This window comes from Meles meles, chromosome 12 (assembly GCF_922984935.1).
Source record: "Meles meles chromosome 12, mMelMel3.1 paternal haplotype, whole genome shotgun sequence".
Taxonomy (NCBI): domain Eukaryota; kingdom Metazoa; phylum Chordata; class Mammalia; order Carnivora; family Mustelidae; genus Meles; species Meles meles.
Genome location: NC_060077.1, coordinates 43,025,066 through 43,042,242, shown reverse-complemented (window position 1 = coordinate 43,042,242; position 17,177 = coordinate 43,025,066). Strand labels below are relative to the sequence as shown.

At 38.6% G+C, this 17,177-nt stretch overlaps 1 protein-coding gene across 5 annotated transcripts in view; it reads right to left on the bottom strand.

Moving 5' to 3' along the window:
- The window catches only part of LPIN2 (lipin 2), a 93,964-nt gene that overhangs the window by 42,616 nt on the left and 34,171 nt on the right, over nucleotides 1-17,177 (bottom strand). The window contains exon 1 of one of the 5 annotated variants that reach the window (XM_046024068.1): nucleotides 12,125-12,243. The exons of 3 other annotated variants lie outside the window; for them this stretch is intronic. Coding sequence is in view for 1 of the 2 variants with exons in the window: in XM_046024066.1 (XP_045880022.1) it covers nucleotides 11,824-11,940 (117 nt within the window). In the remaining variant the exon portion in view is untranslated. Of the gene's footprint in view, nucleotides 1-11,823; nucleotides 12,077-12,124; nucleotides 12,244-17,177 lie in introns of those variants that run through there. One more of the 5 variants, XM_046024066.1, reaches the window with a different exon arrangement.

Below are 17,177 nucleotides of genomic sequence, written 5' to 3'. Positions count from 1 at the left end.
TGAAAGGCAGCAACAACAGACAGCAGCACCTGCCTCAAGCTCCTCCCTGGTCTCGGAGGTCAGGCGTTTGCGGATGAAAAGTCCCCCAGAGGACTTGCCCATATCCTGTCAAGACATTTTCTAAAACATTTTCTCTGCGGCCAGCAGACACTACGGAGATCACAAAGAACTAAATGAGGTTACAACTTCGCTAGACATATGTAATGTAAAACTATACAAAACAGTGCTATCTCTGCGTGAGAACAGACAACTGACACAAAGCCTGACAAAGAACCCAGCTTTCCTGGAGAAGCCACTCTTGGCCATTTAAATTCAAATAAATGCCTTACTTTGTACCACTCAGCTTTTTATCCCACATCATAACAAAATGTTAATTTGTTCAATTTTTATTTTATAAATGTCTTTTAATTCTTATTTTCTAAAATAAGAAACAGGAAATAGCCGCCACTGAAGGAACAGTCCTTGCCCTCAGTGAGGGTCGGGCGTTACCCCAAGGCTCCAAAGTAGATGATGCATTAAGGCCCATCTGATTTCCTTGAAACTAAAGTCCATGAGGAAATGCTGACAGTTGCACCTCTAAAATGCACTGCCCTGAAATCTCATCAAGATCACAGCAGGTCCCCTTCTGTCCTCCAATTATTGAAACAGGGCTCTCCTTCATTTCTAGGAGCATTCCATGCACATGTACAGAAACTGTAAACTAAAACCCAGTGTCTCCCAGCAAAATTCTGGAGTGCCCTACAAACAATTCAAGTAAGAGACAGCACAGCTGTAAAGGCAGAAGAAGTAGCAGAGAAGACTGAGAATCAGTAGGACCTGTGACAGACCCAGGGCTAAGGGAAAAGAAGCATCTGATTAGGATCATGCCACAATTTCTAGACAGAGCTAGAAACACATGTGGCACATAGTTAGGATTCAGCAAATATTGCTGAATGAATAAACCAACTTAAATATGGAAATAAGAAGGGCAGACTTGGTGGGGAACTTCCTACTAAGGTTAAACTTCAAAAATATTTATTTATTGCATTGGTTCAAAATTTGTGTTTATGAAAGTTTTTTAAAATGCAAGTTGTCTTGAATTTTTTTTTAAGTTTAACAATTGATTAAGATGACGACCCAGTAATTAAAAAAAAAAAAAAAAAAAAAAGATGACGACCCAGGTTAAGGAAGCATAGCTCCACGTAAGAGCAAGAGATCCTATGATAAAATTCCATGCCTGTTTTCACTACCTCCAAAACCAGTGTGTCATAAAATGAACTGTAAGAGGGCTTAAAGCCTTGGATGCTGTCGTGGATCTTTCTTCACAGAGAAGAGCTGCTGTCTAGCCTCAGAAAATTCTTTCCTGAGACATAGATTTAGCCAGGATCAGGTGTTCTTTGGAGGATCTGGGTTTCTAGGCAGTTCCCTGTAGATTATGAACGGTCTTTCTAGAGAAGAACAATCCTATCACCTCCACTGTTTAAAAGCACAGTCAAGGACCATTTCAGGTCTTTTTTTCTTGCAAAGTGAAGAAAACCGACAAGGACCACACTGTAGGTTACTATTTCCAACTGTAGTCCTCTGAGCACCTGTAACAGAATCAAGTTTTGGTGCTAAAGAATGTAGATTCCCAGACCCCAATCCAGACATAAACAAATGGAAGTGGGGTCTTAAGGATAGGTTTTCCATGATTCTGATAGGTATCCATGTTTGGGAACTAACTCAGTCTCTACTGCATGAACTTTGTCCTCCCAGCCCTGATTCAGCTTGAGAAAACCGAGTTGTTATGGGCTAAAGTATGTATCCTGTCCTTTAAGGCATATCATTACCTTAACGTGTAAGACCGTCAAACTAAATAGACCTTGAATTTCATACATTCATATAAACAGCTGGCATGATCATTTTATAAGACTTGAATTTTAAGACTGGCAGTGGTTCTGTCAAAAATGTTAAGATTTGGGCGCCTGGGTGGACCAGTAGGTTAAGCCTCTGCCTTCGGCTCAGGTCATGATCTCAGGGCCCTGGGATCGAGTCCCGCATCGGGCTCTCTGCTTGGCGGGGAGTCTGCTTCCTCCTCTCTCTCTGCCTGCCTCTCTGCCTACTTGTGATCTCTGTCTGTCAAATAAATAAATAAAATCTTAGTAATCTCTATACCCAACATGGGTGTTGAACTTGAACTTAGACCCAGAGATCAAGAGTTGCATGCTCTACCAACTGAGCCAGCCAGGCACCCCTCATGTATAAAACTTCTGATCTGGGAAGACTGCTCTCCTTGCAGTTCCTTCCCTAATTATAAACCAATACTATTCAACATCAAACTTCAGGATAGTTAGGAGAGAGGGGGAAATATTCTGACCCAATATTCCTGTTTTGGAATTTGAACAGATCCATGATGCAGTGGCTAGATCAAAGAGTAATAACAAGGCTCCTTGGATCACAATGATTTCATCTTTCAGAGACCCCTTCAAACAAAGAGGTAAATTCCTAGTAACCATATCTGTGCTTTTGGACTTAGGTGTTGGCACCAGCTGACTGTGGGGTAGGGAGACCTCTGACCCAGACAGATATTCTTTAAGTGTGTATAGAGAGCCAAATTGACAATAATTTAGCCTGGGCTGAGCTATGTGAGCGATAATCAAGGAGGCCCACCAGCTCAAGACACTGAGATGCCACACAGCCCCATACCTTGCCCTCTCATCACTTCTCTGACTCAAGAGTGGTCATAAGTTTCTTTGTTTGCTTGGCTGGTTCAGTGTCCATTTCTGATGTTTAGCAACAAAGGATTTAAATACAGATAGGTGGATACTGGTTCTGACCTGACAAAGCCATCTGGAACTCTCTATAACCCTCCACCCCACCACCAAAAAAATACTCTGAGGAAACTAGTGAAAGCTTTCCTCTCCTGAACTCAGAACTTTTTTTTTTTTTTTAAGTACAGTTGACACACAATATTACATTAATTTCAGGTATACAACAGTGACTTGACAATATTTTTTTTTTTTCAGTTTGGGTTTTTTTTTTTTTTAAGAGAAAACAAAAGGCTGGCCTTAAGCTTGGCTGGTGAGTCAACAAATTCAGATTTCTAATCTGTTATGACATAAGTCTCTTCAAGGAAGTTTGCAAGCACAGATTTCTGCTTACTGGGCTCACTTCTCAATGATTTCATCATACTCACTATCTACAAAGTGGATGAACAATTATCTTGGTCTGAGTAAGGCTGAAAAAAGGAAATACACTTTGCTGCCAAAGCAATATGTGTTTTTTCCCAAGTGGTAGCCCCAAGTTTTACACCAAGTATTTGCTTTGGCTTTTTAGCAGTTACAATCGAAGGAAGGACTGTGTCCCCTATTTCAACTTCAAAAACCATGAATTCCCTACTTTCCACCCAAGTTACTGGCCTAATAATTTTCTGGACAATCCTCCAAAATCCAATCTAAGTTTTCTTCTCAATCCATCCAACTACTACTGTTGGCTGTTAATCTAATATTTTATAAGAGGAACAAGGAGGTTAGTCTCCCTGGATGAAGGACAGATGGGAATAAAGTATGCGCATAACAAATTGTAAACAGTGATTCACAGACAAAAGCTCGGATATGTCTGTCTCAAATTCCCAGGCTTTTTGCTGTATCTTGGGACCATAAACTCCTAAAAACACTAATGCTAAGTTTAGTCATTATCAGGGCCATGTGTAAGTAGGAATTTCATAAATGCTTTTAGGAGGCCATGAGGATTCTTCCCTATGCTATCATACATGAAAAATGTTAAGCTTTCTATTATGAATAACCTTAAAGGTATGACTACATCATGGTCATAAATATGTTTTAAGGAACATATTCTCATCCTAAACTTTCTAGGGTAAGACAACTGTGGCTAACCTATTTTGGTGGTGATCACTGATAACCATAAGCAACTCTAACATAAAACAGGAAATCTGACTGTTAGGCTCACTTTCACATATGAAAGGCACACAATCTTAGCAGGTTTCTAAGGAAACCGTATGTTGTACTTTCAGTGATGACTATCACTTTAGTCCACATGTTGGTAAGATACAATTTCCTTTGAAACACTTACTTTATTTGAAGTTCTTTCTATTTACTCACTGACCTAGATGTCAGGCATTGACATCATGACTCTTCTACAGTTGAAATAACAGCCGTGAGACTGGGAACAAATAAACATGTTCCTGTAGTTTACAGGTCTAGGGAAAGACATGTTAACTAAACTCATCTTCTTCTCATGTCTCCCCAAAAACCTCAATTAATATCACAGATGAATTAAGTTGACATTTTAAACTTGTCCCAATTGTGTTAAGTCCTTGGGTTGAAAGTCCTTCAACCCCCATCTTATGATACCCTGTTAAGTTCAGATAGGAACATACCAGATGAACTACTCCAGTAGAATGTTAAGGTCACTACGCCTACTTTAACCAACCTTATAGCTACTATCTTAACAAGCATATGCAGGCCTAAACATCCTTGACAACCCCAGGGTGAAGGGTTTACTTGGTCTAATAGACCAAGTACCTGCTTTAAAAGAATGCTGTGCTTTAGAAGAAGAATGCAGTCTGCTTTATCAAAAAGAAGATAATTCAAGGATTAAAATAAATTTGCTTTTAGTGAAATTGTGAACTTTTTGTCACTCGAGTGGGTTGTGTGTATACTAACATACACATGGCCTCCCTGAGCATTCAAACCACTAAGCATTCCCTCAAGTGCGCTCAATTTCTCTAACAAGTTTTGTAAAAATGCTGGCCATGAGACTGGACTGGTTTCCACTCCACCACAGAGGAACTGGGGACTTTCGCTCCTATCCTAGCTGGCTAAGTTCCCTTAGTTAGAAGGGGTAGGAGTGACATAAAAATTCTTTTCAGTGTAAGAAAAAGAAATGATAACTAACCCAGAAATGGAAAACAATGATGATTCATCAACAAAGACTACTTAAGAAAGCCACAAGAACTTTGGGTCCACAATGTATCTAACAGATACATATCCCAAAGCTATCATTCCCCAAGTTTGATTAATCATAAATAACTGGGAAGCTTCTAAAAATACAATTTCCTAGAGGGAAGGCTAAAAACGAGCCCTGTGTTATTAGACCAGAATCAGAAGTCTCCATGGACAGATGCACAAATATCGATGTGCTTATATCTGGGCCAGAATGCACATTTAACATCCTAGCTTTCTCTATTAAGAGGAATACTAGAATCAAGGACACTGTAGGTACAACAAGCACACCTAGAGCCCAGATCTTGGTTTCTAAATATCATTCTCAAATAAAAAGGACCAGGGCTCCTTGGAGAAGTAGTTAATCCCAGGGCTGGAGTCAGGAAAATACAAGTTGATGCTGGACTATCTAATAGTGCTAGAAAGTATGAAATGGTTCAAAATCAAGAGATTAGGGATATGTTAAAGGAACACAGGAGCTAACGTGAAAGAGCTCCCAATGGCTAGAACACACACAATTTCAGCAACTAAATAGTGACAGTATTGGATTATTACCTACAGGGTAAAATACTCATGAGTCCACACCGACGTAGGTTAATAAATAAGCAGGGAGAAGGGGCAGCTTTCTCTTAAAGATGAATTCCAATTAATACAGAATAAAGGAGAGAGAAAACCACTTAGGGGCACCCGGGTGACTCAGTTGTTAAGCATCTGCCTTCAGCTCAGGCCCTGATTCCAGGGTCCTGTGTCGGGATCCTTGCTCAGCAGGAAGCCTGCGTCTCCCTCTCTCACTCCCCTTACTTCTGTTCCCTCTTTTGCTGTGTCTCTCTCTGTCAAATAAATAAATGAAACCTTAAAAAAAGAAAAGAATGGGCGCCTGGGTGGCTCAGTGGGTTAAGCCGCTGCCTTCGGCTCAGGTCATGATCTCAGGGTCCTGGGATCGAGTCCCGCATCGGGCTCTCTGCTCAGCGGCGAGCCTGCTTCCCTCTCTCTCTGTCTGCCTGCCTCTCTGTCTACTTGTGATCTCTCTCTATCAAATAAATAAATAAAATCTTAAAACTCGGTTGCTTTTAAAAAAAAAAAAAAAAAAAAAAAAAAAAAAGAAAAGAAAAAGAGAACCACTATTAGACCACAGTAGTAACTGTGGCATGCAATGGATGTTAAAAATAGAGGACAGGGGCGCCTGGGTGGCTCAGTGGTTTAAGCCGCTGCCTTCAGCTCAGGTCATGATCTCAGGGTCCTGGGATCGAGTCCCACGTCGGGCTCTCTGCACTGAAGGGAGCCTGCTTCCCTCTCACTCTCTCTGCCTGCCTCTCTGCCTACTTGTGATCTCTCTCTGTCAAAATTAATAAATAAAATCTTTAAAAAAAAAAAAATAGAGGACAGAAGTTTGAGGAGAAACAGGACATTTATATATTCTCAAAGTCTTCCCCCAAGACATATATTTACTACAAAAGGAAAAACATTAACTTTACAGTAGAGAAACCTGCCAGATACCACCTTAATCAAGTGAATCAGGGAAACTTTACCAGTAATAAAAGACAGCACCATCACGGAACTCCTGATATGACATCATCTTTGTGGTATTCTTCCCAAAAATATATGACCTCCATCTAATTAGGAGACAGTATCAGACAAACTCAAACTGAGGGAAATTCTACAAAACAGCTGACCAGTACTCACTGAAAGAGTTAAGGTCATAAAACACAAGGAAAGACTGAGGAACTATCAATGGCACACTACAGTGACATTACCAAATATAAGTTGGGGTTCTGGATTTGATCCCCAAAACAGAAAAATGACTTTAGTGGAAAAAATATGAATAAAGTCTGTAGTGTAACTTGGGTTTTTTTTTTTTTAAGATTTTAAGACTGAAATCCCCAAGTCGACTCCCTGCTGAGCACGCTGCCTGATATGGGCTCGATCCCAGGACCCTGAGATCATAGCCTGAGCTGAAATTAAGAGGCAAATGCTTGACCAGCTAAGCCACCCGGGCGCTCTGTAGATTAGTTTTAAAAGCAAAGCAATTCCTAGGCTCCAATACCCCCTTTAATTGTCTGAAAAATCTGTTTTGTTTTTTGGGGGAGGGGTTGGTTGGTGTGTATTTGGAGTTCAGTAAGGGTTCCAGGGGTTGATCTGACTTGGAAATCACTATCCCTGGCTGTCACTTGAATCACTGAGGAGCTCTGAGGAATCCTTATGACCAGGTCACTACCCCTAGACTGTAAGCACAAGTACTTTTTAAAGTCCCAATAGACCCCCAAATGGCAGCTTATCAAACTGTGTCTGTGGACTACAGGCAAGGGAATCAAAGCACAGTCCCCTCTTGAAAACCTCACTGCATGCAGAGTGAACAGAATTGAAGGGTGTCCTTCCTATTCCTCTCTTGCCTCACTTCCCCTAAAGGAATTACTTTTCCAATAAGTTCTGAATTATCAGTCTATAAAGGTCATTACTTCATGCTTTGTTAGAATATAAAAGATGACAAATGACTTTTATAATCTTAAGTACTACACCTTGACCTCTAACTTATGGCCTATTTGAGTTCAAGTGGAGTTCAAATAAGTCTCAGAGAATGCAGTAACATTCTAGAGATTACATAGCTCTCCCTTCAGGTTTTCCTGGGATTCACTTTAGGCAAATGTCTGGTAAAGGTCTTTTCTACATAGATACAGCCAGGATTAAGATAGTATACCAAGGGGGTGCCTGGGTGGCTCAGTCCTTAAGCCGCTGCCTTTGGCTCAGGTCATGATCCCAGAGCCTGGAATCAAGCTCCACATGGGATCCCTGCTCAACGGGAAGCCTGCTTCTCCCTCTCCCACTTCCCCCTGCTTGTGTTCCCTCTCTCGCTGTGCCTCTATTTGTCAAATAATAAATAAAATCTTTAAAAAAGGGGGGGGGGATGCAATGGTTTCCCACATTTCCAAAGGAATTAAAAAAAAAATAGTATACCAAGTTCTAAAAATAGGAATTTATCACAGAGTTAAAATGGTACTCTAATAAAATCAGATCAGTATACTACTATTTCCACCCTTTGAAAAATATCTTCCCTAAGTATCCTAGGTTAAGCAGAGTAAAAGAGCTCAATGATTCTAGATTATGCAACAGGTTTTTCTAGAACAAGCAGCAAGAGTGAAAAATAACCAATAAAAACTATTTCCCCTTTCAATTAGATAAGAATGTATAACAAACACAAAAAATATCTACTCGAGAACTGGCGTCTAAAATTTCTTCTTCAGGACAAATGGGTTGATTTTGAATATTTAATACCTAAGATGTGAATGTAAAACATTATATAATAAGATAAGCATTTTTCCCAAGAGGTACGATTTTTATTTGGCTCCTTTCAGACAGCTGTGTCCAAATCCCGTAGACTAGACCAACACCGGATTCATGTGACATTTAAAGACAGTGATGGGATTCCATCCTGTCTTTCCTATGCACAAAACTGCCTGACCAGCATCTGGATCACATCTGCAATACTGGGATCATCCCAATCAATTGTGTGAAACAGCTCAGCTAACTGGGAGTATGTAATCAGAACCAAGTATGTGGGCAAACTAAAAGAGGCAGCATTTATATAGACATTTGCTGACATCTGTCCAGTTGTGCTACTCCCAAACTCAGAGCAGCAAATACCTCAGACATATTAGTAAGTGAAAAACTAAATTGTCTGTATCGATCAGAACCAGAGTGGTATGATCTAGATTTGAATGAAAAGAACTGTTTTCTTTAAATTAACAGTTCAATCATGCACTCTACAGTATTACGGAGTAGTAGTGTGTATGCATGTCTCTAAGTCATTTCTGACAACAGATAGGGGCATAAATATAAAAATGGATAACAAATAATTTTCAAAAAGCCTAGACACATTTCTGGCCACAGCCTCTATGCTACTCTCCACAAAATTCCTGAGCTCATCTGTGGCATCTGGATTAAAGAGGCAAATGAGCTATGAAAACAGATTCTAGGAGAATTTACTCCCCCCAAACTCCCTACCTAGTAATACCACCACATTTCTGAGAGGAAATAAAATTCTATGCAACTAAATTTTGTGAATACTCCTGATGCTGGATTGGAGGAAAAGTGTTTGGTTTTGGACCCATTCACCTAGTGCTATTCTAGAATTTTGGGCAGCAGGAAGTAATGACAAAATGTGCTAAGTGTGGGGGGATCGAGGGGAGGCTTCTTCATCCCCCACTGAAGATTTCCTAACTCAGCATGAACACTGCCCCAAGCCACACGCCCCACCTGCTATCTTCTACCACCGTGTTTGTTAGTAAATCTTGCTATAATACAAACATACAAAATTCTCTCTTAAAAACAAACAAAAAAAAAAAACACCGCTTTTTTTACTTGACCACACTAACACCCAGGTTCTCTGATACAGCAGAGCGACAAGGATGGAGAAGCACTGTCCTCTTGCTTCCTGGAGTTCCCTGCAGAGGGTGAGGACAAGCAGACACAAGGTCAAGTTCTCACGTCTGCCCCATTAGCAGGTCTCATAGCCTCTGTGCATGGGGTTCTCATCTCTAATAAGAATATCCACATGCCACCTAGAGTCTCCACACACAGACTTGATTCTAGAAGCACTTCCTAGGATTCCAAATTTGGCTAAGCATTCCTGTAGTACATGCCGCCCTAATTTAAAAATGCGGGTGCCTGGGTGGCTCAGCGGGTTAAGCCGCTGCCTTCAGCTCAGGTCATGATCTCAGGGTCCTGGGATCGAGTCCCACATCGGGCTCTCTGCTCAGCGGAGAGCCTGCTTCCCTTCCTCTCTCTCTGCCTGCCTCTCTTGTGATTTCTCTCTGTCAAATAAATAAAATCTTAAAAAAAAAAAAAAAAAGTGGTGGAGGGGCACCTGGGTGGCTCAGTGGGTTAAGCCTCTGCCTTCAGCTCAGGTCATGATCTCAGGGTCCTGGGATCAAGCCCCACATCAGGCTCAGCAGGGAGCCTGCTTCCCTAACCCCCACCTCTCTCTGCCTGCCTCTCTGCCTACTTGTGATCTCTCTCTCTCTCTGTCAAATAAATAAATAAAATCTTTAAAAAGAAAAAAAAAATTAGTGGTGGAAAATAAGGCCAGCAGATTATTCCGGAACTTCAGGATATTAAAAAGCAATAATGTGGCCTTTTCCTCAACAAACAAAAGGAATTATCTACACTTGTTTAAAAATTATGGAAACTTCTTTTTCAATTCCTAATTTCTAACAAAGCACAAAAGTTGTCTCAGGTTTTTTAAATTATGAGATTTATACATTTATGTTCCAAACAAATAAAATCATCTCCTTTAAGACGGAGACATTCACCCAGGCAGTATATGAATAGTAAGGAATGTCAGGGTCACCGAGGGCTTAGACTCTGAAAACTAGGTTTTTCCCTCTCCCCTGTGCCCCCACCCCCCCACACACATGCACACAGACACACCCAAGTTATAAAGTCTAACTCTCAACATAATCAGTTCAGCTTACTAAGCAGATATCAAATCTAGCGTCCCTAACACTAGCCATTCAGAAAAACAAAGTTTCTCTTGGAGCAAGGAGGTGACTCATGGGACTTCGATGTTCTGACATTAACATAAAAGGGAACTGTTAGTAAAAGGCAGTCTAATCGAATACTTGTTAACCTCTCTCTAGAAAACACCAAAAAAAGGAAGCATAAGAACTTCTTCCTGAGACAGGTAGTTTGTGTGTGTGTTACTCGATAGAAGATTTTTATATGTTTCATAAAGATTCAGCTATATCCACTATTCTCCCTTCTGACCTTTACAAGAAATACGGATGAATCCGTATATACATGCACTCTATACTATTAAAAAGGAAATTTCAAAAGTAAATTGCTTCTCTCTGTATATCTGACTTCCATCCATGTTCAAACAATGTTCAGTTCCATCAGTTCCTGAGAACTCCGAACAAGTACTTTCATCAACAAGTACAAAAAGCAAAAAGCACACAAATGTGATAATTTTTAAACGTGACAAAATTTATATAATTTTAAAATCAACCTGATTATGAACCACAGATTTTAGAAATTTTCTGTTTTTTACACTTGTTTTCATATAAACATATATCCTTAATTTCCTAAAAAATACCTTTACCTCATGGTATTTATTTCAGATTATTTTTGAAGGAAAAGGTTCCACAGGTAGAGTTAAATTATATTGTCCTTAATTTACCTGATTTTATTTCCTTAACGCTGACTTCTAGAACTTATACTTTTATAAGTTCTTTTATAACTTTTTTAATACTTTTATAACATTTTATACATTTTATATTTATATTTTATATTTAACATTTTATATATAACTTTTATAACATATAACTTTTATAAGTTATGATTTTGTATCTTGTCCAGATTAAAAAAAAAAAAGCAACAACCTCAATTTGCATTTTCCCTGCATGTCAAGCTTATAGTATTTTTTTTGTCTGCAATTATAGGAGAAAGAAAGACTGTAGTCACTCTTTTGTATCATTTATCAGAATAAAATGCTAGTTTCAAAATATTCAGTTTTCAAACAATTTTGGCTAGGATAGTAGAAACCAAAAAACTTTTTAATGTTTTTTATTCCTCAACTACTGCACTTAGAAGCAAAAATGTAAAACCAGACATGCTTAGTTTGATACCTAGTTTTAAAAGAATTCTGTTTAAAGCAGCAACCTCACTTTTTTCTAGGCAGAAAGTTACTTTTCAAATAATAAATAGAAAAAAGTGAAAAGATGGTGTAGCATGAATGAGGGAGAGCAGGTACCAAATATTTCTGCTGAATTTAACATTAAAAGTTAATAAAATCCATTCCGGTGCTACATTTTCCAAAGAAAAGGTATTAGCCCTCTTCTCTCAGTACTACCCAGATTGAGCAAGCAAGCCAAGCAAAGGCAACAGGACATTGGGGTATGTAACTCACCAGGATACCAGCAGGGGCCTTCCCATGGTAAACATCTTCAGTTTTACTTAAAGAGTCTTCATGAACCTTCTCCTCCTCCTCCTCCTCATATTTATTATCATCTTCTAAGTAAAACATCTTAAAACTGAACTAGCTTATCAAGCATGTCTTTTTTTCAGAAACAAAGTTACAGTCCTAAATTATCAAAACAGAAAGCCGCTCTGCTGACAAACTGAGTGTAAACTGTTTGCCGACACAGTAATATGGTTAAAACTGAAAGGAAATGGTTCTTTAAAAAAAAAAAAAAAAAGGCAATACATACCCGACTTTACCAATAAGATTTGCTCAAAACGCCTCAACCCCTTCTCTCTGAAGGAGATAAGGAGGGGCATGGGACAGGCTGTGCCATGTGTTTACACTGATAGGTACCAAGTCCTGCCCAATCACATGACGGTCACTGCAGCTTCCATCACACAGGACAGGGATTGAGTTAATGATTCTCCAAATCAATCACATCCTCATTTTTAGAAATAAAAAATACACATATAGAGAAGTAATCATTTGAGGGAAAATAGTTTACATATATTTTCTAAGAATCAATAAGCTTCTCTAAGACAGCAGGTTATAGATGCTTTATAAAATTCAAAAACAATTTTCTGTCTTATCGGCATGACTCAATATATTTTCACAATTCTGGATGGAAGACAGCCTGTTCAGCCCTGTAAATAATGAAAAAGTTATAATAATAAATTATATGTTAATATTAATTACAGTGTTATATAATATTAACATATAATACTAAACAATTTAATTTTAAGAGTATGACACTGCAGCATTGTAAAATTCAAACGTTCCTGGTATTTCTGTCTTTCCATAAGTCAACATCTAGTAACTTCAGGTGAATTTTTCTAAAACTCAAAAACATACTTAACACACATGGACAAAACATGTTGTTTTTAATTAAAAATATATTATTTTTCAATACAGTTGTCTGGGGTTGTGCTGTTCATTGTAATGTGGCTATATCTGCAATATTGCCTGAACCAACTGAGATGTGTTGTAAGCATAAAACACACAAAATGTGTGTGAAATAATCTAATTTTTTATATAGATACATGTTAAAATGACAGTATTTCGGATGTACTGAGTTAAATAAGGTATATTCTTAAAATTAAATGTTTTTTTCTTTTTATTTTATGCAATTTAAAGTTACATATAGGACTCCCATTTTATTTCTTTTGGACAAAGCACCACCTAAGGGCCCTGAGACAACCTTGAGAACGAGGAGGAGGAAAAAAGGACATGCGGCCAAAGTTCTACTAATGAAGAAATGAAGATGACAGGATTTTTCATCATCCCATAAAAGTACTGTTAATTCATCAACAATATACTAGCTGATCCTCACAAATTTAATGATGTTCAAATTACTAATCTTTTTCCTCTACTTCATACATCACAAAAAGCCAGTATTTACAAGTGTCTGACCAAGTAAAGAGAGACTGGTAATGTTTACTAGAGCAATATACTACAAAGAAACATATAATAAAAATACTAAATGGCAGAATTAAAAACAAATTTCACCAATATGAGAAATGGCAAAAAATTTATCTTGCCTTTAGTATGTTATACTGCTTGCTGCCCAGCCTACTGGACATTAATGTGAGCCTGCAGTACATCATGAAAGTGCCCATGGGTGCTTGTGATCTAGCTCAGTATACATCAGGTAACACAAATTCTTCCTTTTAAAAGTGATTTTTTTTTTTGGTCTAAATATTACACAATTTGTAACAATTTAAACCTTTCTCTCCATGTCCTATTGTAGTTCTGGATCCCCAGCATCAGACAGTAGTAAGAAAAAAAACTGATATTGGGGGGTTGCCAATGGGAAAATAATAAAAGGAGAAATAAGACGTCAGGGACAAGGGGAAGTAAAAAAGAATGAGAAAGAAGATTAAGGAGAAACTATATAAGAAGATGAGAGGGGGAAGAAGGAAGAGCAGAGGAAATAAAACTGGAAAGAAATGAGAAAATATATAGATGGAATGACTGGAGAAAAGGAAAACTGTTAAGGAGAAGGGCAATTGGAGGGATATAGATACAAGGAAAAGAGAAAAAAAACGTTATCCATTTTAAAAGAGAGTCAGCTGAGGGGTGCCTGGGTGGCTCAGTTGGTTGAGTGTGCCACTTTTGGTTTTGGCTCAGGTCGTGATCTCAGGGTAGTGAGAATGAACTGCCTCAGGCACTGTGTTTAGCAGTGTCTGCTTGAGATTCTTTCCCCTTTCCTTCCCCAAGCTCCCAGCCCTGTGCTCTCTCTCTCTAATAAATTTTTAAAAAGTGAGTAAACTGAGGCCCAGAAAGATATCAGGAATTCAGTCTAAGGTCACCCACTTAGACCCAATTTCTGGTTCAATGCTTTTTCGCTTGATGCCAGGTTAAGACCTGAAGACAAAGTGCTAGGGAAAGGAGAATGAAGGTCAACCAGAAGAAAAGATAAAGAGCTAGCAAGAGAGGAGAGGCAAGAGCCAAAGGCTGATGGGTATGAACTCTCTTCAGGCAAACTTCACCTCAAATGCCTCTTACAAAACAACCAGACTCTAGGCCAGTCACTTCAATTTCTTGCTAGTCTTGGTACTGACTGTTTCACTGTTTGGACTGATGACTCACAGAATGTTCTGACTGCAAGTGAGCATGCACCATGGACCCGGATATGGTGAGCTCATCTTCCAAACACTGATTTTGCAAGAGGTACACACCTCCAGTTTCCCCCTATTGTGATCTGTGGATCACCTGACTCCCAGTTGGTACCCGACATTCTGGTTCTGGCCCATCACTTGAGTGGTGGCACTTTTTGGGACTCGGTCAATAATAGTTCAAAAACCACAACCAGTAATTCTTGATCATCCATAGGGTTTTTCAAAGAAAAACGCTTCCGTACTGTCAAAATTTTTGTCTACAACCAAATATAATAAATGGTTAAATACCAAGAAATACTACTTTTTACTTTTAGACAGCATCTTTAATAACCTTAAAAAAAAAAAAAAAGCACTAAGTAGAATTTAGAAGTCTCTTTTCCTAGACTTAAATCTTTCCAGAAAAAAGTCTAGCCTCAGGAAACAAACAAAGCTAAAATGCTAATCAGAAGAGTCAGAATCTTGTTCCGACTCCACAGCTGATAATGATGCTAGTAAAATATTTTTTTTTTACTAGTAATCCTGTAAGTATATGAGACCAGGTATTAAAGGGCTTTTTAAGAAGACATAAAATTAACTTAAAACTTCCTGAGATCTGCTTATCTGAGGTTGAGCTACATTGGTTCAATAGAAGTACTTACACCACAAGTTATATTCAGACTTTAAGACAAAAATGAAAATAATCTACACCCCCCAGTGGTCGGACTGTAGAATAGCCACTTATTTCTACTGAATTACCAATGAAGAGGTAAGAACACTAAAAAGTTTCAATTAGTATAAAATCATGATGAAAATATTTTTTAAAGCCTCAGTACAATGAATTCACAATCTCTATCATGACTGTTCTACAGTAAAGGAATGAACTCAATTATATCTCTATATTTGCAAGGGCACTCATGACAAAGAGACCCACACACAAAGGACCGGAGCCCACCTGAAACAGAGTTCTTGAGCCAGATGGCTCTCTTATCTACACCGATGAAGTTTTTCTTCCTTTATCTGGAATTACTTATAATTCACTGTTAATTTATGAAAACAAAAGGGACTAATGTGCTTTCTTCAAAACCAAGAGCAAAATTCCTCTTGATAACACTGAGGTTTTTCAAACATTTGTAGTTTAACTGCTTATTGGACAATGGCTACCTAGTCTACTCAGGTTCCAGTGTCTCATTATATCCTCATACAATCCCCAAAACTCTCAACAAGGGTAGCCAGTGACTGTTCATTTGAGTTGTGAATTAATGAAAAATCAAATGCATATAGGTCTTTTCAGGAACAGAGGAAGAAAAAATAGGAAGGGTCTCCTGAGGCTCACCTTGAAGTATTTTTTCAAAGATAATCTTGAAACATTTTTTAACCATTAAAATTCAACATACTTTGCATTCTACTCTGATACATACATTTTTTTAGTATAAAAAAAGATGAGGGGCGCCTGGGTGCCTCAGTTGGTTAAGCAGCTGCCTTTGGCTCAGATCATGATCCCAGGGTCCTGGGATCAAGCCCCGCATCCGGCTCCCTGCTTGCTGGGAAGCCTGTCCCTCCCCAACTCCCCCTTCTTGTGTTCCCTCTCTTGCTGTGTCTCTGTCAAATAAATAAATAAAATCTTAAAAAAAAAAATACAGGTATTAGCTGGTACTTGTCTTCCTGCTCTCTTCCTCCATCTATATAAATGAATATGATAGACCCTCAAGAGATAAGTGTACTAAAGGACATAACCAACTGCCATCCCATAACCACAACTACCACAGTGAGAACCTGCTCAAGTTTTACAGCTGCTAGATGGAGAGGCCAGAAGATAATAAACCAAGGCCTGACTCCAGAGCCTTTGCTTTTAACCATATCGTTAATGTTTAGTTTATAATTTGCTTGCTATCCTATTACCAGGCTTAAAGAAAATACCACCCAAGCAACTGTGATTATCATTTTAATAAAGAATCATCATGAGCACTGCTGAGAAGAGTCATCCTGGTAGGACAGATGGGTGAAAGTATAAATCATCATCTGTAGCCTTAAATGGGCCCCTAACAGAATCTGGCAATTCCGTGATAGGCTTGCTCTCCCAATTTCTGTTTCTTTTTCAAACCCACATGTTTCTCAACTTGACTGCATCCATTTCACCCTTCCCTCCCTATCAGAATATGCACAAGTTCATATTCTTGTAGGCAGATTCATTTATGTTCGTCAGGAAATGAATAGCAAAATGGCTAAATTACATTGCTATGACAATGATAACTTAAGGAATTTACTTTTACCATATTAAGAAACATTTATGTTATATCTAATTCTCTTCAAGATTTTATTCAACTGTCTATATTTAAGGGAAAATGAAAACAGAACTCTTAGACTCTCTTTCAGAAACTGAATCTGTCTACTTCAATATAAAGCTCCCCTAAAAGGGGTGCCTGGGTAGCTCACTGGGTTAAAGCTCTGCCTTCTGCTCGGGTCATGATCTCAGGGTCCTGGGATTGAGCCCCGCATCGGGAAGCAGGGAGCCTGCTTCCCTTCCTCTCTCTCTGCCTACTTGTGATCTCTGTCTGTCAAATAAATAAATAAATAAATCTTTAAAAAAAAAAAAAAAAAGGTTCCCCTAAAATGCATAGAAGAAAATGCAACATTGGTTCCCAGATTTATACATGACAATAATTATATTTCACACATACAAACAAATGCAATGCTAAAATGGCA